General features: G+C 49.8%; 1 protein-coding gene across 4 annotated transcripts in view; it reads left to right on the top strand.

Annotated features, from left to right (window-relative positions):
- Ncmap (non-compact myelin associated protein) overlaps positions 1-25,218 on the top strand; it is a 32,409-nt gene extending 7,191 nt beyond the window's left edge. The window contains exons 1-4 of one of the 4 annotated variants that reach the window (XM_015994550.3): positions 12,238-12,415; positions 15,298-15,380; positions 20,222-20,306; positions 21,385-25,218. In XM_015994550.3, the coding sequence (XP_015850036.1) occupies positions 15,305-15,380; positions 20,222-20,306; positions 21,385-21,526 (303 nt within the window). In that variant the 5' untranslated portion in view covers positions 12,238-12,415; positions 15,298-15,304 and the 3' untranslated portion in view covers positions 21,527-25,218. Of the gene's footprint in view, positions 1-12,237; positions 12,416-13,022; positions 13,113-15,294; positions 15,381-20,221; positions 20,307-21,384 lie in introns of those variants that run through there. The other 3 variants (XM_076565388.1, XM_076565390.1, XM_076565389.1) reach the window with 3 other exon arrangements.
- The last annotated feature ends 2,531 nt before the right edge of the window (positions 25,219-27,749 follow it).

Below are 27,749 nucleotides of genomic sequence, written 5' to 3'. Positions count from 1 at the left end.
TGCTTCTGCCTCCAGGGTGCTGAGGTTACAGGTGCATGCCGCCATGCCTGACCTGAGTGGTGCTAGGCAGGCACTCTGCCAACTGGGCTACACACAGACCTTTGTTTAGTTTTGTTAGAGACCGGGTCTCACAACACAGCCCATGGTGACCTTGAACTTGAGTTCCTCTGGCGTTCAGGAGTTCTTCTAAATATTGGAATGTCAAGATGCTCCATAATCGCTGAGAACGGGCCAACCTGGGAGCCTGGCAGCCTAACCCATCAAGCAGGAACGGCAGGCTGCAGGAACTGTTAAGCCAAGGGCATGCTACGGCTGCGTTCCATCCAGGGACGCCTAAGCTGTTCTGTGCTGGTTCTGAGCCTGGTTGCTACCTCACCGAGGTCACCAAAGCACTTGTCTTTTTCTTTCCTTTTTTAAGACAAAGTTTTATGTAGCCCAGGCTGGCCATGTAGCCAAGGATGACCTTGAACTTGTAATCCTCCTGCCTCTGCCTCCTGAGTGTAGCAGGCTTTCTTTGGGGCCACCAGTCAGCTCCCAAATCAAGACACAGAGACCTATTATTAGTTATGAATGCTCGGCCTTAGCTTAGGCTTGTCCCACTAGCTCTTATAATTTAACCTGTTTCGTCAGGCGGCAGTGGCGCACGCCTTTGATCCCAGCACTCGGGAGGCAGAGCCAGGCGGATTTCTGTGAGTTCAAGACCAGCCTGGTCTACAAAGCGAGAACCAGGACAGGCATCAAAACTACACAGAGAAACCCTATCTCGAAAAAACCAAATAATAATAAGAACAATAATAATTTAACCTGTTTCTCTTCATTTATGTTCTGAATTGGGGCTTCTTACATTTCTTTCACTCTGCATGTCCTACTCTGTGTCTGTCTGTCTGGCCCTGGGCATCTTCCTCTTTTTCTCCCTCATTACTTTTCTAGCCTAGATTTCTCCTCCTACTTATTCTCTCTGCCCACCAACCCTGCCTATCCATCTTCTGCCTAGCTATTGGCTGTTCAGATTTTTATTAGACCAATCAGGTGCCTGAGGCAGGCAAAGCAACACATCTTTACATCATTAAACAAATGCAACATAAATAAATGTAACATGCCGGGTGGCGGTGGCGCACGCCTTTTATCCCAGCACTTGGGAGGCAGAGGCTGGTGGATCTTTGTTAGTTCGAGGCCAGCCTGGTCTACAGAGTGAGATCCAGGAAAGGCGCAAAGCTGCACAGAAAAACCCTGTCTTGAAAAAAAATAATAAAGTAACACACCTTTACATAGCTAAATCAATATTCTGCAACATAAACAATGTAATACATCTTTGCCTAGTTAAATATTCTACAACACCTGAGTGTTAAGATAACAGGTTCACACCACCATGCATCCTTCATTGCCCTGGAACTCACCAATTAGGCTAGGCTGGCTGGCCAAGTGAGGTCCAGAGATTCCCCTATCTCTTCCCCAGGGCTGGGACTAAGGCCAGCACCATGCATGGCTTTTTGTTTGTATTGTTTGTTTGTTGAGATAGTTTCTCTGTGTAGCTCTGGCTGTCCCGAAACTTGCTCTGTATACCTGGCTGACCTCAAACTCACAGAGATCCCCCTGCCTCTGCCTCCTGAGTGCTGGCATTAAAGGTGTGCACCACCACTGCCCAGGCATGGTTTTATGTGGGTTCCAGGGTCTGAACTCAGGCAAGACCTTCACTGACTGGGCTGGCTTCCCAGTGCAGGATGCTGGTTTCCTTTGCTGGACTAAGTTAGTTCCGTACAATTTTATACTAACGTTTAATACATCCTGGCTGCTCTTTCCTGCCCACCCCATCTCTTTCCAATCCCTTCTTCTCTTTCTCTGTCTTCTCTCTCTCCCACCCCTTTCAACCTGCCCTCCTCCCTGCCTGTCCCTTCCCCAGATTCCTGACTTGTGGCTTTGTTGTGTGACCCACTTAACTAGTGCCATTTGTGTGACTGTTGAATTGGGACAATGCTTGGGCCCCCCTTTTGGTGTGGTTTTGTTCATATGTTTTATTACATTTGTTTATTTTGGAGGGGTCTGTACGGCATGGCACACATGTGGGAAGTTGGTTCTCTCCTTCTGTCTTGTGGGTTCTGGGGATTGGACTCAGGTTGTCAGGATTGTAGGCAAGTGTCCTTACCCACTGGGCCATCTTTTTTTTTTTTTTAATTTTTTTTTTTTTTTTTTTGGTTTTTCGAGACAGGGTTTCTCTGCGTAGCTTTGCGCCTTTCCTGGAGCTCACTTGGTAGCCCAGGCTGGCCTCGAACTCACAGAGATCCGCCTGGCTCTGCCTCCCGAGGGCTGGGATTAAAGGCGTGCGCCACCACCGCCCGGCCCACTGGGCCATCTTTTCAGCTCCTGGAGCCTGACTTTTTGAGACAAGACCTCAAACTCACTATGTAGCTGAGGCTGGCTTTGAACTTCTGATCCTCCTGCCTCCAATCCCCAAGTGCTGGGATTAAGATCATGAACCACCACATCCAGGTCCAGTTCCTGTTTTGTTTTTTGTTTCTGAGACAGGGTTTCACTGTGTAGCTCTGGCTATACTGGAACTCAGTATCAAAACTCTGTAGACCAGGCTGGCCTGGAACTCACAGAGATCCACCTGCCTCTGCCTCCCGAGGGCTGAAATTAAAGACATGTGCGCCATGGCCAGCATCGGGGTTGAAGCTGTGAGGTCCCTCTTCTACACCAAGTGACAGAGGCACCGGTGGCTGTTGCATGACCTCAGGGACTCGCTGTGTGCCTCCACGAGGCTCAGCTCTCAGACAGCTGGCACACCTGCAGGCTTCCCCTCCTTTACGCCTTCCAGGGCCTTCCAAAAGGCAGCTCCGGGCCGGGGGCTGCAAGGTGGTGATGACTGAGGCAGGTTTGTTCTCTGAGAGCACAGACGACACAGGGTAGCCAGACCTGGCATGCCCATGTGCCAGCTGCTGCAAGAGGGGACTTGGGAGAGGTGAAGACAAGTCCCTGGGGAGACTGGCTCCTAACCAGAGTGAGAGTCCAGGACTTCTTCAGTCCCTGTGGCTGGGCCACTAGGGGTCAGTGCACCTGGCTAAATGACTTAGGAGGTGAGACTCCTCCTGGGCCTGGTGTCCACGCTAAGGCTAAGCCATTGCCACTTGTTATTAAGAGTTATCTCTGATGACAAGGCACAAGCCAACTGGTGGTAATGGAGGGGTTTAGGGAGGTCATAGCCCAGGGCTCATAGCTAGACCAGAATTCAAACCCAGGACCAATTCCGAAACTGTCCTTCTCACCACACACCAGGATATGGAGGACAGAAGACAGGACACTCAGGAGACGGATGACACCCTGCTGGGAAAACCAAACATTCTGAAAGAGTCCACTTATGGTGTGTGTGGGTGATGGGTGGCAGAGAAGCAGGAGGGGGGAGCAGGAGGGGGGGAGCAGGAGAGGGGAGCAGGAGAGGGGGGAGCAGGAGACGGGGAGCAGGAGACAGGGAGCAGGAGGGGGAGCAGGAGAGGTGTCGGGCCTCATGTGTCCTCAGGGCTGTGACTCTCAGCCCAGCTGCAATCTCCTCCTGTTCATGCTGCTGTGGAACCTGTCAGCTATCTAAGCCCAACTAGGGACAGCTCTGTGTTCTTCCAAGCAGGCTGAACCACCCAGAGTTCGGTCCTCACCTGCTGCCTCCATGTCTGTCCTCCCCGGGGCTGCGCCTGTTTGCTCAGAACCTGGGCCTCGGGGCAGGGAGAGGAGGCCTGGGGAAGTTCGATTACGTAACTCCGAGTTGACAGCAGGAGGGAAGGGGAATTAAATTATCTCTTTATGCATTTGGAACCTGGATAGCCTGACATCCCTCCCCCTTCTTCTTCCTTTAGAGCCCAAGCTGCTTTATTCTCTTAGTTTTGTGTGTGTGTTGGGGGTGGGGGGGGGTGCACACGGTGCACAAATATGGAGGTCAGAGGACAACCAACCATGGGAGTTGGTCCTCGGGCACCTTCTACCTTTTGTTTGAGGCGAAATCTCTAATTGGCCTGAGACTTCCCCACATAGGCAAACACCAAAGCCTAGCTGGCCTAGGTGTTTCCAGGGATCCACCTATCTCCACTACCCCATTCCCCATCTCTGAAATGACATACATGCCCTGCCATGCCAAGCCTTTTTCCTGGGTCCTCGAGCTTTTGAGGCAAGCGCTTGACTGACTGAGCAACAATCCTAGCTATGATTTTTGTCTTGATTGGAATGCAAGCTGGGAGTGTGTGGGGAGGTTCCAACAGGTTGGGGTCGGGGGAGTCTATTCACTGAAGTTTCTGCCCGCTGGGGACGTTTTGTGTGTATTTCATTCTGTTCACACAACAAGCCTACATGGTCTCAGCTACTGCCCTGTTGCTATGATAAAAACACCCTGATAAAAAAGCAGCTTTAAGCTGGGTGGTGGTGGCACACGCCTTTAATCCCAGCTCTTGGGCAGCAAAGGCAGGTGGATCTCTGTGAGTTTGAGGCCAGCCTGGTCTACAGAGCGAGTTCCAGGACAGCCAAGAATACACAGAGAAACCCTGTCTCAAAAAAAAAAAAAAAAAAAAAAGGCAGCTTCAGGGGAAAGGGCTTATTTTGGCTCCCAGTTCAAGAGTGCAGTCCCTCCTCACTGTGTGGAGGTCATGGTGGCAGGACTCTGAGGAGGCTGGTCACATTACATCCACAGCCAGGAAGCACAAAGTGACAAATGCTGGTGCTCAGTTACCTCTCCTTTTGTACTGTCCAGAATTAGCCCAGGCTACCTCCTTCCCCTTCCTGAGTGTCTAGCCCTCCCCAATCCAGTCTGCATTCCCACAGTTGAGCCCCGCCAGGCATCTCTTCCTCTCTCTGCCTAACAAAATGATGTCTACTGGGTCAGCAGAAGAGCTGGGTGTGATCTGGAGGAGGAAGTAAGCCCCTAAGGTAAACTTTGGACCCAGGACCTCCTGCTTCCCGCCCCTTCATCCTCTGAGACTGAGCTGCTCCCTCGAATCCACTCAAAGGTCCCCAACGGACAGAGCCCATTCCCCAGCTCCGCAGCTCTGTGGTGTGCGGTAAACAGATGTGACTCTGGGACTCATGATGAGGAACGAAGTCCCCATTAGCCTGTTTAGCCTGTGAGCACCTCCTGGCCAAGGTTCCCCCACCCTTGGGGCCAACCAGGAACACACAGTTCCCAGAGACACACAGTGACAGGGCACGTCTCCCGCTCAGCACCCTGCACAGCCAGGGCATCTTCCCAGCCTCTCCTGTGCCCAATACACTTGCCCAGTGCTCTGCACACCTCAGACTATTTTCCACACTCCCTCGGCATGCTGAGGGAGACAGTGGGGTTGTTGGGAAGTACGGGGTGGGGACTGGATCCTGCTCTGATACCCGTGAACAGGATGAGTTACTGAGCCTTGTTGAACCTAAGTTTTCTTGGTGAAAAGTGGAAAGGGGTATGATGGGGCTTCAGACCAATGTGAGTGTGAGACCTCCAGACCCACGTGAGTGTGAGTGTGAGACCTCCAGACCCACGTGAGTGTGAGTGTGAGACCTCCAGACTGATGTGAGTGTGAGACCTCCAGACCCACGTGAGTGTGAGACCTCCAGCACGGGCATCAAGGAGCTGGGAGGAGCAGTTAAAGCTGTGAGTGCTCACACACACACACACACACACACACACACCACCACCACCACCTAGGATGTCTCCTCCATGCCTGAGATTCCTGGGACCCCATCAGCCTCTAAAAACAGAATGTATGCAACCCCGGGAACAAACAAAATGGGTACCACACAGAAGGGAGGACATTTGTCACCAACCGGGGCCCTGAGCTCAGCTCTGCAGAGAGCAAGGCCTCAAGTCCCGGGACCCTGAGCTCTGTGGAGGAGCCTCAGAGGTGAAGACATGGGGTCCAGCAGACCTGGGAGAGGATGCCCAGACAGACTGGCACCTAGAGAACCCTGAACCCACGTGAAGGCCACTTGGCACAATAGGGAGGCCCACAATATTCTGAAGGTCCTCCAATGAGATCATAGCTTATTTTAAAGTCAGGGGTGGGGAGGGGTAAGTGTGAGGAGTCAGACCTGGAACCCTAACACTTAGGAGGCTAGGGGAGGGGCATTGTGAATTTCAGGTCCACCAGGGCTACAAAGTGAGACTTTGTCTCAAAAAGGAAAAAAAAAATAAAATTGGGGGGGATACTTTTTTAAGTATCCCCCCCATATTAGTAAATAAAAAGTCTTTGGAGATGTGATGAGCACTACAGAGAATCATCTTGACAGGACACCGAGTCACTCAAGAAACAAGTCTCTTGGCCTGTCTGTGAGGACATTCCTAGACTGGGATAATTAAACTGAGACCCCCATCCTAAGTGTAACCAGCAGCACCACCGGGTACCCTGGGATAACAATGGGCATGCCATCTGAGTACCAGCAGCCACCGTCCAGCCTCCCCCACCATCCCCTTCCTTAAGTTGGCTTTGTCAAGAATTGTGTCACAGCAACAAGACAAGGAACTAGCACTCTGTTTGTTGAGATGGGGTCTCATGTAGCCGGGCTGACCTCAAGCCTGCTCTGTGGCTGAGACAGTCTTTAACTCCCGCCTGTTGCTGGGTTTGGTTTTTTGTTTGCTTGTTTGTTTGTTTGTTTGTTTGTTTACTCTACACCAAAATGTAGTTAGTTGGTTGTTTTTTACTCTTTTAGCTCTCTGAGGGGCCACCCCCCAGCTCCCAAATAAATCACATGGAGGCTTTCTTATGCATGCCCGGCCTTAGCTTGGCTTGTTTCTAGCTAGCTTTCCTTAACTTAAATTATCCCGTCTACCTTTTGCCTCTGGGCTTTTACCTTTTACTTCTGTATATCCTACTTTCACTCTTACTCCATTTATTCTCTCTACATGCCAGCCCTGCCTATCCTTTCTCCTGCCTCACTATTGGCCATTCAGCTCTTTATTAGACCATGAGGTGTTTTAGACAGGCAAAGTAGCACAGCTTCACAAAGTTAAACAAATGCAACATAAAAGAATGCAACACATCTTTGTATCATCAAACAAATACTCCACAGCATAAACAAATGTAACACATCTTAAAATAATATTCCACAACACCTGCCCCTTATACTTCCACCTCCTGGTGTTGGGGTTACAGGTGTGCACCATCATGCCCAGTTTATGCTGGCCTGGGGATCACATCCATAGCCTTGTACATGCTGGGCAAACACTCTACCAGCTGAGTTGCATCCCCTACAGGCAGCATTTATATCTAATTCTGTCTGGGTCCAGACTTGGTCATCTTTATTATACCCCTCCCCCGGGTGTTCACAAATCACTTTATTTAATGGGGTCCTCTCAGGCCAAGGTTAGGGCAATCACCCCATTTTACAGCCGAGGAAACTGAGTCTGGAAGAGAAGGGGATTCTGTGCCCTTAGTCTCTTATCTAGCCAGAGGGGAAGTCTAGAACCAGTCCTTCGCCTTCTTGACCAACACTGGCCATGCAGGGCATTTCCTGTCTTCCACTGTTCCCCGCCTCTTCCCCGCGGTGCCCCTCACTGCTGCACCCTACACAAATCATGCCCCTCCTTTCTTCCCACCCCTTCGCTTGCCGGGCTCCGTCATACAGAGGGTTCTGCCCGGCATTCCTATCCCACCTCACAGCCAAGCAGGAGCTGCTACCGCAGCCCGAGAGGGTGTGGAGAGAAGGAGGTGCCTTGCCAAAGCCAGAGCGCAGGTTTACACGAGGCTGTGTGTCCCCGGACAAATGCCCCTCTGTATCTTGAGGCCTGTTGCGACTGGCAGCCATCCAGCGCTCACCGCGGGCAGCTTCAGAGGCTGGGATTGGCCTCTCTCTTGTCCTCTCTGCAGCCCAGACCTGCCAGGTCCTGACTCGGGCAGGAAACAGGGGGTGTGCTCTTTCTGGAATGGAGGGTGTGGGAGGCCGGCCAGCTTGAGGAGGGTGAGGGGCCACGTCCTGAACCACTCAGGAAGCCTGAAGTCTTAAGGTAGAAGGCTGAGAGGAAGAAGGTCACTGGGTCCCGGCTGGCCGTTCCCCTGGAGAGAAAACTGCACTCTAGACAGAGCAAGTGACTTTGGCACAGTCCCACAGCAAGTGGGCAACAAAGGTAAGGTTTTAATCCAGGACTTCTCCCTCCCAGGCCAACCATCCAACTACCGGGGTCTCCACCATGGCCCCATGAACAGGCGCAGCCATGAGACCACAGATCAGGACAAGTGGGCTCCCAGAAAGAGTGGCCTGCCTAGATAATAGAGCACTGGGTCCCTGGCTCTCCCTCCTTCCACACAGATGCTCCAAAGCAGTGGCTCTCAACCTTCCTAACGTTGCGACCCTTTAATACAGTTCCTCATGTTGTGGTGACCCCAACCATGAAATTATTATAGTTGCTACTTCATAACTATAATTTTGCTGTTATGAATCATCAGGTAAATATCTGATATGCAGGCTATCTGATATGTGACCCTGTGAAAGGGACATTCAACCACAAAGGAGTCACCACTGGTCCAGAGATCTTTTCTCGACATAAGCCATCCACATCCACAGCAAGCACATAGAGCCTGCCGTGTCCTCAGGAAAGACAGGAGAGGCAGAAACCCAAATCCAGATCACACCGTACCCAGTGCACAGGTCTGAAACCCCTGCGCTGGAGAAGCCGAGGTAGGGGGTGGAATTTAGAGCCAGCCTGGGTTACACATTAAGACCAGGGTGGACTCCAACTTGTAGCAACCCTTCTTCAGTCTCTAGAGTAACTGGGTTATTATAGTGCTCTACCCCTCCCAGCAAGCCATGCTTCTTAAACCAAACAAAAACAGGCTGGAGAGGTGGCTCAGTGGTTAAGAGCACTGGCTGCTCTTTCAGAGGACCCGGGTTTGGTTACAGCACCCACATGGTGGCTCCCAACCATCCACATCTCCAACTCCAGGAGATCTGATGCCCGCTTCTGACCTCTGTGGGCACCAGCTAGCACGTGGTGCATCAGCATACAGCCAAAAGTCTCACACACATAAAATAAATAAATCTAAAAACAATCAAGGGGGGCAGAGAGATGGCTCAGTCAGTACAGTGCTTGCCGCACAAGCATGAGGGCCTGAGTTTGACCCCTCCCCCCACACCCACATAAAAAGTGGGGAGCATGATAGGGCATGATTATAACCCCATAGCCAGCCAGGCAGAGACAAGAGGGCCCCTAGGGCTCACTGGCCAGCCACTCTAGCCTACGTGTGAACTTCAGGCCAACAAGTAACCCTGTCTCATTAAATAGGTGGATGGCACTTGAGGAATGAGACCCAAGGTTAAGCTCTGTCTTCCACGCACACCAACACATAAGTGCCTATGGGGGGCATTATTATTATTATTGTTATTATTATTATGTATAATGTATATGTATGCACATGTGGGCACATGTGTGCCACCATATGTGCATGTGTGTGTGCATGTGAGAGAGAGAGTGAGACAGAGAGAAAGAGAGACCAACCGACTGACTGATAGAGAGGAAGACTCTGGGAGTGGGTTCTCTCTTTCCACTATGAGTCCCCGGGATTCGAACTTGGGCTCTCAGGCTCTTACCTGCTGAGTCATCCTGCCTGCATCTTGCTTTCAGTGAGTGACTGGAAGTGACTCCGAACCCTGGGTGCTTTAGGAGCAGAGAACAGTACTGTCGTGGCACCGGGGCACTAAAGGGAAACTGAGGTGGGGGACATGCAGGCTGGGGTGTCACCTGTGGGTCACCAGCTGCTTATTTTGTGCCGTGTTGTTCTCGGCCCTGCTCTGCACTGTCAGAAAGACACAGCCACGAGCTGCTCCTCAGAGAGCGCCCTGAGGCTCTCTCGGTCCTCAGTTTCCCCGTTTGTAAAGGAGCGGGCAGCGGGCTCCACAGTATTCAGACTAGCAGCTGCCTCCTGGAGTTCTCTCACCTGGAGAGGGTGTGGGGATGAGGAGGCATTGGGGGCTGTTGATGTAGCAGAGGATTCTGCTCCGTTGGCTTTTGAGGGGAGCTTGGTTTCCAGTGTAGCACAGCCACCAAACTCCAGCAGGTCAGTCAACTTCCTGTCCAGAGAGAGTGGAATCCTCTTCCTTCCCCTCAGGCAGACATCTCACCCGGGGCATGCGACCTGTCTCCTGATGATCCCCCTGCCTCTATTTCTGCCTCCCAGAGCACTGGGGTTACAGGTGTGTCTGTAACCAGCTTTGCAGTGTGGGGTGTCCGACCCAGGGCTTTGGGCATGCCAAGGAAGCACTCTGCCAATTGAGCTACACCCCAGCCCCCGCTTCTGCACCCTAGGCTGGCCTCAAACTCCTGGTCCTCCCGAGTGCTGGGATTCTGGGGTGTGCTACCACACCCAGCTACATTTTCCCATCTATAACAAGGCTACAGAAAAGCTCTGTTGTAACAGTCCGAAAAGCAACAGGTGGAAGACACTGGGTAAGGAGGTCCAGGGAATAATGACAGAATTTAGGTACCCATCTGAGACTAAAAAATGCCGTTCTGAGCCGAGTGTGAGGGAACATACCTTCAATTCCAGCACATTGTAAACATTGCCTGCTCCCTCCCACCTTAAGGATTGTTGAAATGGAAGATATTTAACCCAGAGAAGAAAACTGTCGAAGACCATAGAATTGCTATTTTCCAGGGCAGAAAATCCTTAGACAGAAAATCCTTAGTTCTACAGTCTAACCTACAGCTTGCTGTATCGCCACCTGCTGGACAGAGGTGGAATTACCACGCTGCTATCCACTGACCTAGCAGTTGAATCTTTGACACAGAGCAGAGCTCTTAAAACTGACAGGGTTGTTACGTGGAAAACACAGAAGGGAACAGTGCCAGTGGGTGAAAACCGCACTGTGCCCACATGAAGGCCGGTTGTCTGCAGCTTGCATCAGCCCCAATGTTTCGGAACGCCGGGGCTTTCTTTAATCTTATTTAGTTTTTTAATGACTCATTTACTTTGTGTGTGTGCATTGATGGTGCATGTGTAGAGGCTAGGGGACAACTTCTAGAAGCTGCCTCTCTCCATCTACCATGGGGGTCCCGGGGACTGAACTCAGATCATCAGGCTTGGCAGCAAGTGCCTTTACCTGCTGAGCCATCTTGCCAACCCCTATTTCATTTTTTTAATTTAAAAAACATTTTTTGAGAGGGTTCTCATGTAGCCAAGGCCGTTCTCAAACTTGATGTGTAGCCAACGATGATCTTTAATTTCGGATCCTCTTGCTCCATCTTCCAGGTGTGCACACAGTTTATGCAGTGTTGGGGATTGAACCCGGCGCTGCTTCATACATGTTAGGCGAGAACATTCCCGGCGGGGCTACGTCCCAACCCCGTCATAGATGGACGGCTTTCATGGGTTACGGTAACTCTGGGCTGCCGTTGCTCATTTGTGGCTTTTTTCTGCTGGGAATTTGTTTTTCTTGTCTTATCCAGGGAGGGGCTTGGAAGCCCAGAGAAAGAGGGGAGATGTTGTCTTGAGGAGTTGGTGGGGGGCAGCATTCTTCCTGATAACAGCTCTCCCACCCCGGGGAGAGGGATGAGCAAACAGTCCTGACCCTCCGACACTTCCCAGCACAGCTCCCACACAGGGCGGTTTGTTAACGAAGGGAGGGGGCAACAGTGGAGTCTGTGAGTGTGCCTAAAGCTGGGCTGAGGCAGAGGTCCCCAGTGTGGCCGGGGCGGCAGCGCACAGTAAGGGGTGGGGTCAAAGGTCAGGGCAATTCTCTGCTCTGTGGGCGGAACCTTCCTTCTCCCAACACTGCTGATGGCCATCTCTTCTGTGTGTGTTCTCTGGGAAGCAGTGTCAGGCGAGTTCACGGAGATGGGGCTGTGCCGTCCCAGACCCCCACCCACGGCCTAGTGTAGATTTGGTTAGCGCCTACGTTAGGTGGGGCTCCTGTCTGCTCAGGGCTCCTGGTGCCTTATCGGTTCAGCGGGCACAGTGGCCACTTATTCCTTTCCAAAGGGAAGATGAGGATGGAATGGGGTCTCACGGGGGCCATGCTCTGCTCACACTGCGCTGTGAGTCGGTCTCACTCTGAGAAACAGCCTTGCCTTCCCTAGAGTGTACCGACATCCCACGGCCACAGGCATGCACAGGGCTCAGTGTCCCGTCCCCCGTCCCCCGTCCCCGTGTCCGTCCTCCCCTCCCCCCGTCTTGGGCCTGACTTGGTTAACTGCAGCTGCTGGGGCCCCCACACATGAAAACATCCACCTCCTTGGCCGTCAGTGTTCACCGCCTTCCTCCCACCTTCTGTAATGTGGCAGGAACAGAGATGCCATTGAGAGCCCTCGCTGCCGGGGTGAGGCGGGATCGGCTCTGGGGTTGCACACTGTTCTTGAAAGAGAAGTAACTGGCCCGCTGGCACCTGGAACCCAGCACCCAGGAGGTGAACCCAGACGGACCTGAGGAGGAGCCTGTGTCCTGTGTCCTTGGGAGGCTGCTCACTGGTCAGTGTGTGTGTGTGTGTGTGTGTGTGTGTGTGTGTTTGAATTTGTGACTGACTGTGAATAGGTATGAAGGTATGTGTATATGTGTGTGTATGTGTTTATGTGTGCATAGTGCGTATGTATGTGTGTATATGGGAATATGCGGGAGTGGGTGTGAGCCGGTATAAGGGTATGAGTGGGTATGTGTATGTATGTGTGTGTGTGTGTGCGCGGGCATGTGTGTGTGTGTGTGTGTGTGCGCACATGTGTATGTGTGTGTATATGTGTGTGTATGTTTGAATTTGTGACTGACTGAATAGGTATGAGAGTATGTGTATATGTGTGTGTATGTGTTTATGTGTGCATAGTGCGTATGTATGTGTGTATATAGGAATATGCGGGAGTGGGTGTGAGCCGGTATAAGGGTATGAGTGGGTGTGTGTGTGTGTGTGTGTGTGTGTGTGTGTGTGTGTGTGTGCATCTGTGTATTACTGCGGTGACTGGCTGCAGCCCCCACCAGGTGCGTCTGAGGGCAGGGGGAAGGCGGGAAGAAGGCAGACTTTGCAGTTGGCAAGGTCAGGTTCATGCGCTGCTCTACAGCTTTTGGGCTAAAGGAACAGGAGAGTGAGCTCCACAGCCCTGAGCCTCGGGGTCCTGGTTGGAAGCCATGGAAAGGGAAACCCTGTTTTCTGTGGTGTCCCGAATTGGAAGAGGTGGGGCCAGAAACTGGCTTAGGCAAATGCATCTGAGTACCTCTGCCTTGTGTGATGGGAAAGGCAAGGGGACAGGGAGTCCTCCATCCCAAGTTCTCATCCTTGGCTTTTATATATATATATACATATATATATATATATATATAATTATATATATATATATAATTATATATATAATAGTATCTTACTTATCCTGGGCTAGCTTCAACTCCCTTTGTAGCCGAGGCTGGCCTTGAAATCCTGGTCCTCCTGCAGGCATCGCTCTGGCACTATGATTACAGTCACTGAACTCTGACTAGCCCTTTTTAGACTTAAGATATCACTCAGTCGGCAGAGTGCTTCCCTAGCAAGCATGAAGCCCTGTGTTCAATCCTCAGCACCACATAAACCAGGTGTGAGGGCACACACCTATAATCCAGCACTGGAGACATGCAGGCAGGAGAGTTCGATCATGCTCATCCTTAGTTACATTGTGAGTTCGAGGTCAACCTGGAATACATGAGACACCATCTCAAAAAACAAAAAGTACTATTTACACCCCTAACCCTCAGCTCCCTTAGGACGAGCCCCTTTATTTCATAGACAAGCGAAAGCTGAGAGGAATTCTGTCCCTTACCACAGCCCTCCCGCTGGCAAGGGGGAGATGGTGGTTTGTCTGGGGGAGGGGGACAGATCTGAAAAAGAACCAGACATGGCTGTATCTTCAAGGGCTGCCAGGGAGCGTGCAAAGCCAAGCCACAGACACTAGCCCTGCTTTCTGGCTAATGGTGGCAGTGAGGAGGAAGAAAACAACCTCCTTAACTCAGTCTGGGTGGGAGTCATCTGGGAAGGGTATCTGGCTTGAGGCTGGGGAGCATGTGGCTCACCTCAGCCTGTCTAAGGGAATCAGGTGACCAGAAGCCCAGGGCGGAAGACTGATTATACAAGCGAGGTCAGGCAGAGCCCTGTAGGTTTCAAGGAGTGGGCACTGAGCCATAGGATGCCCTGAAGATCGCAAGAACCAGGGCGACAGGTGGGACTCTGAACCTGGAGTGGGGCAGAGAATGTGAAGGCAGAGCCTGTCCTATAGATGAACATGGCTGGCCACCAGGAGCCTTCTTATGGCCAGAGCTGACAGAGCCTCCAGCTGAGGACAGATGGCCTCCCTCTTGTCCAGGCAGACACTCACCCATGTTTCCATTAGAGCTAGGAGAGTGGAGCCGGGGTCCTTGCAGTAGAGAGTAGGAGGCTGATGCCTGAGACAGCCAGCACAGAGGTATGTGAGAAGATGGCAGGTTCATGTCTTAGCAGCCTAGCAGAGTTTGTACTGGTATCAATACAAAACTGCTTTGAGAAAACAAGTTCTGGGTCTGGAGGGATGACCCAGTGGTTAAGAGCCCCAGCTGTTCTTCAAGAAAACGTGGTTCTGTTCCCAGCACCCACGTGGTGGCTCACAGCCATCTGTAATGCCAGTTCCGGGAGGTCTGCCACCCTCTTCTGACTGCCATCTGCACCAGGCACGCATGTGATGTCCATACATACATGAGGCAAAGGTACTCATATCCACAAAATAAAATAAATCTAAATCAATAAAAATAATTTAGCTGGACCACGGTGGTGCACGCCTTTAATCTCAGCACTCGGGAGGCAAAGGCAGGCGGATCTCTGTGAGTTCGGGGCCAGCCTGGTCTACAGAGCAAGATCCAGGACAGGAACCAAAACTACACAGAGAAACCCTGTCTTGAAAAATTAAATAAATAAATAAATAAATAAATAAATAAATAAATAAATAAATAAATAAATAAATAAAATAATTCAAGGAGGAAAACCACATTCTAAGTTCTTTGCTGAGTATGGTGGAACAAACCTATGATCCCGGCACTAAAGAGATGGAGTTCAAGGTCATCCTCAGCTATATATGGAGTTAGGGGTCTGCCTGGGCTATATGAGACCCTGTCGGAAGGAAGGGAAGAAGGGAAGGAGGTAGGGAGGGAGGGAGGAGGAGGGAAGAAAGTTAGTTCCTTACAATTCTGGGGTACTGTTTTTACACACACACAGTTTCTAGGAATGGGCCTTATTTTTACTTGCTGCCAAAAGAAACTGCATGCTTGAGGATTCTAGAATCATCCAGGCAAAGAGCAAAAGAGGCATCATAGATGTGGTGAGACTAACCCTGGTTTTAAAGCAAAAATTCTTCTTTGTTCTCAGCAGGATCAAGATGACCACAGCCACCACTTTGGGGGACGCTGTCTTCTCGCTGAACATGACCAGAGGAGAAGACTTCCTGTATAAGAGTAAGGTGGACTTGGGGGAAGGTTGCCAGGGCCAGCTTCAGGGTCAGCTTCCTGGTCCCACCATTTGCCAACCTCAGGCATGATTTCTTTGCCCTGGGCCTCAGTTTCCTTGCCTGTAAGATGGGGAATATCAATGGGGATCCCACAGGAGGTGTTGTGAAGACTCAAATGAGTCCCAGAAGTCCTGGCTCCTGTAGATGTGCATTGAGTACCCGACAAGCACTGTGACAAGCATTGTGACCTCTGACCTCTGCTCCTTCTCCCAGCTCCTCTCCAGCAAATCCTGGAGTCTAGGGCGTGATGGAAGTGTGAATTTCTTTCATGATATTGAAATAGGTCCCCTTGAAAAGTAACTACTTACTACGTGTGGTGGAGCACACCTTTAATTCCAGCACCAGGGAGAGGCAGGAGAATCTCTGTGAATTCAAAGGCCAGCCAGAGCTACAGAGTGAGACCCTGCTTTGGCTACCATAACAAAAGCATTAAAGAGCATCTATCACATACGACTTTGTTTGTTTGTTTGTTTGTTTGTTTGTTTTCTGAGACAGGGTTTCTCCATATAACAGTCCTGGCTGTTTTGAAACTCACTCTGTAGACCAGGCTGGCCTCGAACTCACAGAGCAAATGAATGAAGGTGGGAACAGGTCAGTCCTGGGAAGTGTTTTCCCAGAACCAGGGGTTCCCAGGATGAGGAAACTGGATGACAGCTCTTCAGAAAATCAGGCCCAGTATGTAGCTCAGTTGGCAGAGGGCTTACCTAGCAGGCATGAGGCCCTGGGTTCGATTCCCAGCACTGGATAAACTGGGTGTGGTGTCGCATATACATGACCCCATCACTGTTGCTGTGGAAACAGGAAGATCAGGAGTTCAAGGTTATCCTCTGCTAATAACAATGCTTGAGGCCAGCCTGGGCTGCCTGAGACTGTACACTAGAGACTGTACACTAGATTGCTTTTCCACTGCTGTATGTACGTCACTAAAGCAACTTGGTGAGGAAAGGGTTTATTTTAGCTCACAGCCCATCGTCAGGGAAATCCGAGGCAAGAACCTGGAGGCAGGAACTGAGGCAGAAACCGTGGAGATGTACTGCGTACTGACTTGCTCCCATGGCTTTCTCAGCCTGGATTCTGATACAACCCAGGACCTCCCGCATCAGTCATGAACTGAGAAAATGCCCTGCAGACCCAGATCCACAGGCCAATCTGTCTGTGTCAGGTTGACACAGACTACCCGGCATATCCTGTAAAATGTGAAAAGCAGACATAATAGTTGTGTAAGGAGTGTGGGTCCCTTACAGAGGTTTCAGCCAATGTCCTGTCCACTCTGCATATGGTTCGGGTGTCCCCAGGAGTAGGTACAGTTTCTACACTGGGGCGGGGCTGGGGGGGGGGCAACTTGAGGTTTGGAGCCTGCAGATGACTAGATGGAAGGCAGGATGCATCCGTTCCATAGAGACCCAGAGGCGGTGGTTTCAGGATAGGGTCACCAGTTCCCCTTGCCCACACATGCCCCTTTGTTCTGATCCTTACTAGGATAGGTGTTCATTTAGAAGCAGCTCAATATGTCTCAAATGGTCCTGAAGGGAGCCACAGGAGGGGAATGACCGAAAGCCAGATGGGAATGATTTTGTGTTTGAGACAAGGTCTCCATAGGTAGCCCGGGCTAGGATGGAACTTGCAATCCTCCTGATGCAGCCTCCGAAGTAGCTGGGGATACAGGCCTGGGCCATTTATTCTTTATATTAGCAAATCTTTGTAAAGGCATTAAAAAGTGCACAAATTGTAAGTGTAACACTGGGTAACTTTTCACAAAATGCACATGTGTGTCACCAGCAATCAGGAAACAGGAAACAGAGAATACCAATGACTCCATGGTCCTGTACCCTAAGAGCCCACCAAATACTGACATACTGATTAGTTCTATATGGTTTTGAATTTTGTGTGAATGGAAAGAGAACCAGCCATGTGTATTCTTTTTTATCTGGCTTTTTTATCTGATTTTTTTTTTTTATAAATGTATCAGTGTTTGCCTGCATGTGGGTAAGTGCACTGTGTGTGTAGTTCCTGTGGAGGCCAAAAGAGAGTGTTAGAAACCCAAGGACTGGAGTTACAGATGCTAGGAATGCTGGGAATGGAACCTGGGTCCTCTGCTAGAACAGTCCGTGCTTTTAACGACTGAGCCATCTCCCTGGTCCCGTCTGGCTTCTTTAGCTGAACTTTGGGTTTCCACACATGTGTGCTAGTGTCGCACAGTGTCTTATTCTAGTCTCCAGACCTGAGATGATGGTCTTAAGTCTTCCTATGTCATCCACACTTTCAAAAGCATCACTGAAAGCATTTCATAGTATTTTATGGACTAGTCTACCATACCTTATTAAATCACTGAGTGTGTCAATAATCCTGTAAACAGACGTTCTCATTCAAAGAGTCTTCCAGCATTGGGGATTGATTATTTCCTAAATATGAAATTCCCTCTGAAGTGATAAGTTGGCATCAAGCATGGGCATATTTATGGTTCTTGAGGTTTTCAAATCTCTGATGTTGTTCTCAGTCCTGAAGTTAGAATTTGCCATTGACAGTGTATTGAAATTAGACTCTGACATAGTGAGCTACAAGGACTTGCGTACTAGCTTTGTTTATAAGAGCAAAAGATTGAAAACATAAACAATCTCACCAGGGACTTGGTGAACAAATCATAGTGTAGCCAAACACGAGTAATGTTCAACCATCAAAACCATGAGACTAGATAAAGCATGGAGAGATAATCGTGATAATACCGTAAGATAACATATGCAATCTGGCTGGTTTTGTATTTTAAAGATTGATGTGTGTAGAGAGTATGCATGTTTGTGTACCAGATCCTCTGGAACTGGAGTTACAGGTTGTGAGCCATGTGATGTGGGCGCCAAGAACCAAAACTGGGTCCTTTGCAGGAAGAGTGTGCACTCTTAGCTGGCTCAGCCATCTCTCCAGCACTCTTATTTTTGCTCAATCCGTTTTTGAACAGGGGAGATGTAGTTTAGCCTGGCCTTCAACTTTCTATGTAGTTGAAGATGACCTTGAACTCCTGATCCTTTTGTCTCTACCCTGAGTGATGCAATTCCAGGTATGCACCATATGGATACGTAGGTGTCTTTTTAACAATTGCCTGTGTTTCCATATGTAGGAATATTTCTTAGGATAGCTGTTTCAGACACAGAACTGATGTTTTTAAAGATTTATTTGTTCTTGTTTTATGCGTATGAATATTTTGCCTGTGTGTGTGTGTGTGTGTGTGTGTGTGTGTGTGTGTGTGTGTGTGCACCATGAGTGTGCAGTGCCCAAGAATGCCAGAAGAGGGCATCAGGTCCTCCAGGTACTGGAGTTTGTAAGCCATTGTGTGGGGAACTGACCTTGAGTCATGTGCAAGAGCAGCCAATGCTGTTAACTATTGGGTCTTCTCTCTCTCCAGCCCCTATTCCTAAAATCTGAACAGGCTTTGTTTTTTTGTTTTTGTTTTTGATTTTTTTTGTTTTGTTTTGTTTTGTTTTTCGAGACGGAGTTTCTCTGTGTAGCTTTTGGAGCCTGTCCTGGAACTTGCTCTGTAGACCAGGCTGACCTCGAACTCACAGAGATTCACCTGCCTCTGCCTCCTGAGTGCTGGGATTAAAGGCATGCGCCACCACCGCTCAGCCTGAACAGGCTTTAATATGCACATACGTGGCTGCACAGATGAATGCCTAGGTGCAGACGACCAGTGACTCGTCCTTTCTCATGGTTTGCTTATTTTTATATTTTAAAAATTATCAAAAAAAAATTATCCCCAAATCACATAAGTTGCATGTTATCAAAAGGGGGGGAAGGAGTCTTGCTGATCCGTTCCACAGAAGTTGAGAGCTGTGCCGGGGCTGATAAGAGGACTCAGGCAGGTGTAGTGTGCCACACCCCTGCAGTTCCAGCCCTTGAGAGACAGAGGAGGAGACTCGGGAGTTCTCGGCCTTCCTGGGCTACATGGGACTCAGTTCCTTATTGCTGTTCCAGAACATCTGAAAACAAAGCAACTTAAAGGGGGCAAAGGTTTGTGTGGGCTCAGGTCTCGGTCCTGGTGGCTTGGCCCCACCACTGTGGGCCTGAGTTGAGATAGTGTCAGGCAGAGAGGACATGGTGAGCTGCCCACTCATGACAGCTGGGAGGCAGAGAAAGAGAGTGGGAACATGGCAAGATGACCGTCAAAGACCCCTAGTGACCTACTTCCTTCCGCCAGGCCCCTCCCTCACACAGTTTCTGTCGTCTCTCAATAATGCCATCAAACTACAAATCCAGTGGTTTAATCTACTGAGCAGTTTGAGGTCCTCATGTTACAGTCGATGATCAGTAATGCAGCCCATCAGCTGGGGACCAAGCCATTAGTATGTGAGATTTGGGGGGACACTTTATATTCAAATCATTCATGACAAGTGCCCACTGGGGGCCCTCCCAGTCTGCATGTCTGCTCAAGGCTTCACCATCTCTGCTCTCTCTTATTTTAATTCATTCACTTTAGTGTGTGTGCGTGTGTTTGCTCATGTGTGTTCATGTTGGCATGGGAGTGCCATGACACGTGCATGAGGGTCAGAAGACACCCTCAGCATCGGTCCTGCCCTTCTACCTGGCCTGCAACAGAGTCTCTTTGTTGTTTTCTCCCATCATGCATCAGTACCCAGCAGGCTAGGGGCCTGCAAGCCTCTGGGGATCCTCCTGCCTCTGCCCCTGATGCCCGTGGGAGCCGTGGGATCATCATGCACGCAGACGCGTGTGGTTTCCGGGAACTCATCTTTGTTTGCCAAGTGCTGCCACCCACTCTCGGCTCCCGCCTCTCTGCAGGTTCTGGAGCCATCGTGGCTGCCATCGTGGTGGTGGTCATCATCATTGTCGCCTTGGTTCTGATCCTGCTGAAGATGTACAACAGGTATAGGATGCCCCGAACTGCCTGCTTCCTTCCTGCACGCTCCTCCCCGACTCCTGGTGCAGAGTGTTAGCTCACCTGTCCTGGGTGGCTCTGCCCTCTTTGTCAGAGCTGAGGTTCAAACCCAACCCATCTGGTTTCAAAGGAAAATTTCCCACCATAACATGTAATAATAACAGGGGACGTGGTCCAATGGGTAGAGCACTTGCCTAGCGTACATGAAGGCCTGGGTTTGATCCCCAGCCCTGCATAAATAAGTATGGTGGCACTCAAGGGGTAAAGGCAGAAGGATCAGAAGTACAAAGTTATCCTCAGCTACATCATGAGTTCAAGGCCAGCCTGGACTATATAAAACCCCCATTTCAAAAACAACAGCAACAATAGTAGCATCCAGTGTTATTTTTAAAGTCTCTGAAGTGTTACCATGTGAGCCTCTTGGAAACAAGGAGGTGGCATTGAATTCCAGGTCTCCTGTCATTCTGTCCATCATTGCTGAAGCTTTGATTGACATGTGGGTAGGTACCCCTTCACCTCACACTGCTTCCACTGATACCTGAGCTGGAAATGAGGGAAAAAAATTAATTAGGATCTATCGATGGATGAGATATCACAGACATCGGAAGTCATTGTTGTGAGCTATTGAATCTAATGGTATATAAAATGAAGATAGGATGTACATTTTACTAGATTGTTTGATACAGGGTCTTCCTATATAGCCCAGGCTAGCCTTAAACTCTTGGTGTTCCTGCTTCAGTCTCAGAAGTCCTGGGGTTGTAAATACTTTAAGTCTGTTCTCTTCTCAATTACATAAGATGTTCTTAAATATTCCTAGCAAAATACTTAGCGCGCATAATCATGCTGCAACCCTTGAAGCTCCACTCAGTCTTGAACGTGGCCACTGCTCTGACTCTGTTCATTGTCAGGGGCAGAATGAAGTTTAGCAGTTCAAAGTTAAACAGAACATTCCGAAGTGAGCCAGGCTGGTGTCAAAGGTCCTTCCCTATTGGAACAGTGGTAACTGAACAATGTGCCTTTCTGATGGGCCATCATCAAGGAGCCCATTCCTCATTGTCTCTTACAGGAGAATGAGGACCAGGCGGGAACTGGAGCCCAAGAGCCCGAAGCCACCTGTGCCTCCTGCCCTGGACCCAAACAGCAATGGTGGCCAGCAGCCTGCAACTGTGACCTTCAACCCTGCAGACAACCAAGTGGAGACTCGGTGACCCTGCTCCACGCCATCCCTGCCTCTGCAAAGAGCTTTTACGACCCAGAAACACACTCTTCTGGCAGCTTCACTGAGTTCTTTCTGGTTGGGTAAACTGAGGCACCTTTCATATAGCCCCTGCAGCTTGAAGCCATCCTTAACTATGTTCTGCTCTGGCCTCCCAGCTGTGTCCATATCCCTGCTGCCACTGTACCAAAGAGCTAAGGACATTCTTTAGGACATTGTCACCTGATGAGAAACACCCTGCTGGGGATACTGGTGTGAGTCTGTTTGTTGCCCCACAAATGCTACAGCTAGACAGCTAAACAAATAGACAGACAGACATCCGAGTGTTCTGGTCAGGGGTCAGGGAGTGCTAATGATAATGTCACCCAGGGTCTGCCACTGGGAGCATCTTGAGGGTCATATCCACAACTTGGCAGAACAAATCCTCAATCCCATATCAGGTGCAAGGAAACTAACTTGGACTAACTAAGCACAAAACCAACTTGGTAATGACTAACCTATTCCAGGACTAGATGACCACTAGCCAGCTCATGATGGCTGGTTAGATCGCTCTTCCCCCTTAAGGGACAAAGGGTCTAAGAGGCTGAACTTGGTGGCACATGCTTGCCATCTCAGCACTCAGTAGAGGCAGGAACATTGTGATTACAAGGCCAGCTTTGGCTGCACATGGAGATATTTAACTAAAAAAAGAAAATTACAGAATAAACAGTGCTCTCCAAAAAATTCTACTTCATTAATAGTCAGGAGAAGATGTCCCAAGGAGCAGAGGCTATCTCTAGGGTGAGGAGCAGAGGCTATCTCTAGGGTGAGGAGCAGAGGCTAGCTCTAGGATGAGGAACAGAGCCTAGCTCTAGGATGAGGAGCAGAGGCTATCTCTAGGATGAGGGGCAGAGGTTAGCTCTAGGGTAAGGAGCAGAGGCTAGCTCTAGGATGAGGGGCAGAGGTTAGCTCTAGGGTGAGGAGCAGAGGCTAGCTCTAGGGTGGGGAGCAGAGGCTAGCTCTAGGGTGGGGAGCAGAGGCTAGCTCTAGGATGAGGGGCAGAGGCTAGCTCTAGGGTGAGGAGCAGAGGCTAGCTCTAGGGTGGGGAGCAGAGGCTAGCTCTAGGGTGGGGAGCAGAGGCTAGCTCTAGGGTGAGGGGCAGAGGTTAGCTCTAGGATGAGGGGCAGAAGCTAGCTCTAGGGTGAGGAGCAGAGGCTAGCTCTAGGGTGGGGAGCAGAGGCTAGCTCTAGGGTGGGGAGCAGAGGCTAGCTCTAGGGTGAGGAGCAGAGGCTAGCTCTAGGATGAGACATTGTTACGATGCCTATGCCTGGGTTGTGTGGTAGCTGCTCAAGAGACCCTTCCTTCTGCCCCAGGTGGACTAACCCCGCTCCTCATTTTCTGGCTCCCTTTTATCTGGATGCTAAGCTCCCTTGAGAGTCCCCTTGCCTCTGGGACAAGCCTTTTGAGGCCCATTAAACTCTGCATTTCCTGTGTCCTTCCTGGTCACCTTGCAGAGACAGTGAACGCACACAGAGACAACCGATCCTCTGTGCCAGCTGACCTCCGAGCCCTGGGCCGGAAGACGGTCCACTAGCAGGGACACACATTTGGAATTAAGATTGACATCCAAGCTGTACTCTCTTATTGACCTTGAAAAGGTGATTCCAGGGCTCATGCGATGACTCAGTGGGTACATGTAACCAAGTCTGACCACCTAAGTTCGATCCTCAGGACCCACACAGTGGAGAAGAGAACGGGTTCCTGTAAACTACCCTCTCGTGTCTACATGTGTGTTGTGGTGCACCACAAACACAATAAACAAATGAAATATAAGTCAAACAAATTTGAAAAGAAAAGATTCCTGGGGGATCTAGGAAGATGGCTGAGTGGCCAGGAGTGCTTGCTGTACAACCTGAGTTCAAAGCCCCAGAACTCACCTAAAAAGCTCCCAGAGGTGTGGTGAGACGCACCTCTAACCCCAGCCCTGGGAAGAGGGAGAGATGGAGGAATCATTGTGGCCTGCTCATCGCCAGCCTGGCTTCAGGATCAGTGAGAAGTCTGGCAAAGGAGTAAGACTGGGGACAATAGAGTGGGCCACTCGATGTCCTCCTCTGGTCCAGGTATGCCTACAGGGGAGCGTGTGTCACACACGTAACACACACAAACACACACAAAAGTTTTTTTAAGACAGGGTCTCTCTACATAGCCCTGACTGGCCTGGAACTCATTATGTAGAGCAGGCTGGCCTTGAATCCACAGAGATCCTCCTGTCTCTGCCTCCTGAGTGCTGGGATTAAAGGTGTGCACCAACCACACCTGGTTAAAAATATTTAAGTGATTCAGGCTTGGCATGGTGACTCCCAATTATAATCCCAGCATTTGAAGGGAGATAGAGACATAGGAGCTCTGATCAAGAGTTTAAGGTCATCCTTGGCTACACAGAAAATTGCGGCTCACCCAGGGCTGCAAGAAATCATCTCTCAAACAAACAAAAACAAAAAAGCCTCCTTTGAGTATAGCTGTAGAAAAATACTAAGAAATTCTCATCACTCCTCAGCCAGCGGTCTTTCTGTCCTTCTGTATCTAAATACCATCAAGCCCCAGGCACTGTGAGGGCATCCACTAAGTTATCTCACAGAATTCCATTCTCTCCATGAGCCTAGGAGGTCATCGTTTTTTCCACTCTCAGATGAGAAATTCCAATTCACTACCACACCTGCCAGAGTCACGTGGCTGGTGCGGTAGAGACGGGACTCAAGGTAACCTAGGTTTAACCTTGACAGGAGCCTTCTCCCCATTCTGTCCTCTTCTTCCCACCTGTCCCCAAAGATGTCAGCTCCTCTGGGAATGGACGGAGAGAGCAGAGCAGTCTTGTCCATGTCCTGTGTGGAGGACAGGGATCTGGCTTCCAAGCTGAAAGTGAGGGCAAGGCCACTCTGGTGGGCTCTTTTTTGTTGTTGTTTGGTTGGTTGGTTTTTCGAGACAAGGTTTCTCTGTGTAGTTTTGGTGCTTGTCCTGGATCTTGCTCTATAGACCAGGCTGTCCTCAAACTCACAGAGATCCGCCTGGCTCTGCCTCCCAAGTGCTGGGATTAAAGATGTGCGCCACCACTGCCCAGCTATCTGGTGGGCTCTTGTGGGCTCTCATGAACCCTCTCTAACTCACCCCGGCTCTGAGGGTCCCGCTTCACCTGCTTCCTGCTTAGGCCTGGTGCAAGCACTAGCGCATAACGCTTCTCTGTCCATTTTCTGCTTTAAAAACAAAACAAAACCCAACAAACCCCTTGTGCTGCTGGAGACACAGCTCCTCCAGGCCCTTCCCTCCATCCCCGGTACTTGGGGGGGAGGAAATCAGCCTGAATGTCCAGCCTGAAAACTAACTGCTCCCGCCCACAGGAAGCTCTTCTTTTGCTAAGTTGTGCTTGGGAAGGAAGGAGGAAAGAGGTGGACAGATATGCGGGGTGGGAGCCAGTGAGGCAATTTATGGTTTTGCTTTTTAGTAATGAAGATAACCCAGTAAGGCTTCCACAGTGGCTTCTCAGTACAGGAAGACAGGGCCCCTGTTTCAGCTGGGGATGGTGCAGTCCCATTTGTTTCCTGTTCTGAGAGGTACCTCTCTCACCTAGGTGGGTTCTCCTTCAAGTGGCCATGGAATCGATGAAAGATAGTAAATCCCTAAGTTTTCAAATAAAGAGGTTTAAGCCAAGCATGTGTTGTTCATTTCAATTATGTGCAGTGTTAACAAACGCCTTTTTTAAAAACTCCCTTGCCGGGCGGTGGTGGCACACACCTTTAATCCCAGCACTTGGGAGGCAGAGGCAGGCGGATCTCTGTGAGTTTGAGGCCAGCCTGGGCTACCAAGTGAGTTCCAGGAAAGGCACAAAGCTACACAGAGAAACACTGTCTCGAAAAACCCCCCCAAAAAATAAATAAATAAAATAAAGAATAAAAAAATTAAAAACTCCCTTTCAAACTAGGTGTGGTATCTCATGCGTATAGTTCCAGAACTAGAAGTCTGATACAGTAGGTTATCACAAGTTCGAGGTTAACCTGGGCTACATAGTGAGCTCTGGGAAAGAGTGGGTGGCCACCACCAGACCTTTCAAGACTTAGGAAACTTGGCTGAGTTGTTCAAGTGTGAGAATATGAATTTTTGTTGCCTGAAGCTAAACACCAAAGGCTCCGAGTAGTCAAGGACCTGGAACCACTGGGGCTGTAGGACATATCGGTATGAACTTCAAGTCACCAGCGGTGATGTTTACCATAAACTATGTCTGCATCATGTACCAGACACACCACTGACCATGTGGACCCAACAGCGCCTTTGACCTTCTCCGGTTCCCATGTGAACTTGACATTAGTACACACCTGTAATTCCAGCACTTGGGAAGCTGAGGCAGGAGGATTACAAGTTGTTGGCTGCGGTTGTAACTTACTAGGCAGAGTGCTTGCCTAGCATGCGTGAAGTCTAGGGTTTCATCCCCCAGCGTGGTACGAACCCTGGTGTGGTGGTGAAACCTGTAATCCCAGCATTTTGGAGGTGGTGGCAGGTGCTGGAGAAGTTCATCTTCAATAGCAAGTTTGGGGCCAGCCTAAGATACACAAGATCCTGTGTCAGCGACACCAAATGATAACAACAGTAAGCTAAATAATTCTGGTTCCTCTGAAGCCTTCCCAGCAGGCTGTTTTGAGACTCTGGAGTTTTCAGTCATCTGCTGTGTGTGCGGTGAGCTCCCACTGGGGCTTTGATTTGTATCTCTGATAACTCATGGGGCATTCCCGGATTTGTTTAAGGCCACTTGACTATCATTGTAAATTCAAACCTTCTTTTATTCAGTTTTTCCTCTTTCAATGTTGATTTGAAAGAGTTTTACAGAAAAAAAAAAAAGTCATCTGTCATCCCGTGGCTTGTCTTTGAAAACAAAGTGACTTGGGCTGGAGAGATGCTCAGAGGTTAAGAGCACTGGCTGCTCTTCCAGAGGTCCTGAGTTCAATTCCCAGCACCACATGGTGGCTCACAACCATCTGTAATGAGATGTGGTGCCCCCTTCTGGCCTGCAGTCATACATGATGTATATAGAATAAATAAATAAAACCACCATGCTCTTGCTATGGCTCTAATAGCTCTGACCCCCAGGCAACTTTATTTATTAACATACAATGAAAATCACATTTCAGTACAAATAAAATACCACCATACACGCCTTTAATCCCAGCTCTTGGGAGGCAGAGCTAGGCGGATCTCTGTGTGTTCAAGGATACAGCCAGCATGGAGACACACGCCTTTAATCTCAATACCAACCATAGAAGACCTGGAGGTCTGTACAGACAGGCAGTGATGAGGAGGTCATGTGGTTGGGTTTACAACCAATGACAAGGCAGAATAGAAAGTCTATAAAAAAGACAAACAGACAGGAAGTAGGTCTCTTACTGAAGAGGACAACAGCAGCAGTGAAGGGTAAGGTTTTTAGCTCTGACCTCTTGGGCTTTCATTTCTGCACTGGCTCTGTGTTTCTTATTTAACAAGACCGTTCATCTACACCCCAGACCTTTTTTTTTTTTTTTTTTTAAGGTTTAAAACAATGTAGCTGAGGATAACTGAATTTCAGATCCTCCTGTCTCTACTTCCAAGTGCTTGGATTACAGGCCCGCACACCTGCAGCACCACACTTAGTTTCTATGCAGTAAACCCAGGGCCCACCCTCCTGAGCCACATCCCCAGCCTGTCCTGTATTTTCTTCCAAAGGTCATATTATTGACTTTGGGGTGCGTGCGTGCATATGTGGGTGTGGGTGTGTGTTCTTGTTCTCCATACAGGAAATATCTAGTTAGCCCAGCACTACTTGCTCTCCTCTGCTTTACTGTGGCATCACCCTCTCAGGAATCGACAGACGGCGTTTGTAACCTAGAGAGAAATTGCGCTGATCAGAATTACGGCAAAGACAGCAGAAAGAAAAGCAGAGCCAAGCCTGGGAGCTGAAGGACGCCGGGTCACGTGCTGCTTCTCACTTTCTTGCCCAGTTTCCTGGGTGCAAATCAACATCAGGGGAAAACAGACATGGCCTGGAGCTTGCTAGAACTCACCTCTCACGGTGGAGCCAGACAGTTTACCATTGCACAGAACAAATCTTTGTACAGTGGAAGGTCCTTGGAGGTACTGTCTGAAGATCTTGCTGGAGCATCCAGCACAGCCTGGAAGCACGTGGACAAGGCGGGGATCTTAGGAAAGGCACCCCG

This window comes from Peromyscus maniculatus, chromosome 2 (assembly GCF_049852395.1).
Source record: "Peromyscus maniculatus bairdii isolate BWxNUB_F1_BW_parent chromosome 2, HU_Pman_BW_mat_3.1, whole genome shotgun sequence".
Lineage (NCBI taxonomy): Eukaryota > Metazoa > Chordata > Mammalia > Rodentia > Cricetidae > Peromyscus > Peromyscus maniculatus.
This window is presented reverse-complemented; position numbering and strand designations above follow the sequence as displayed.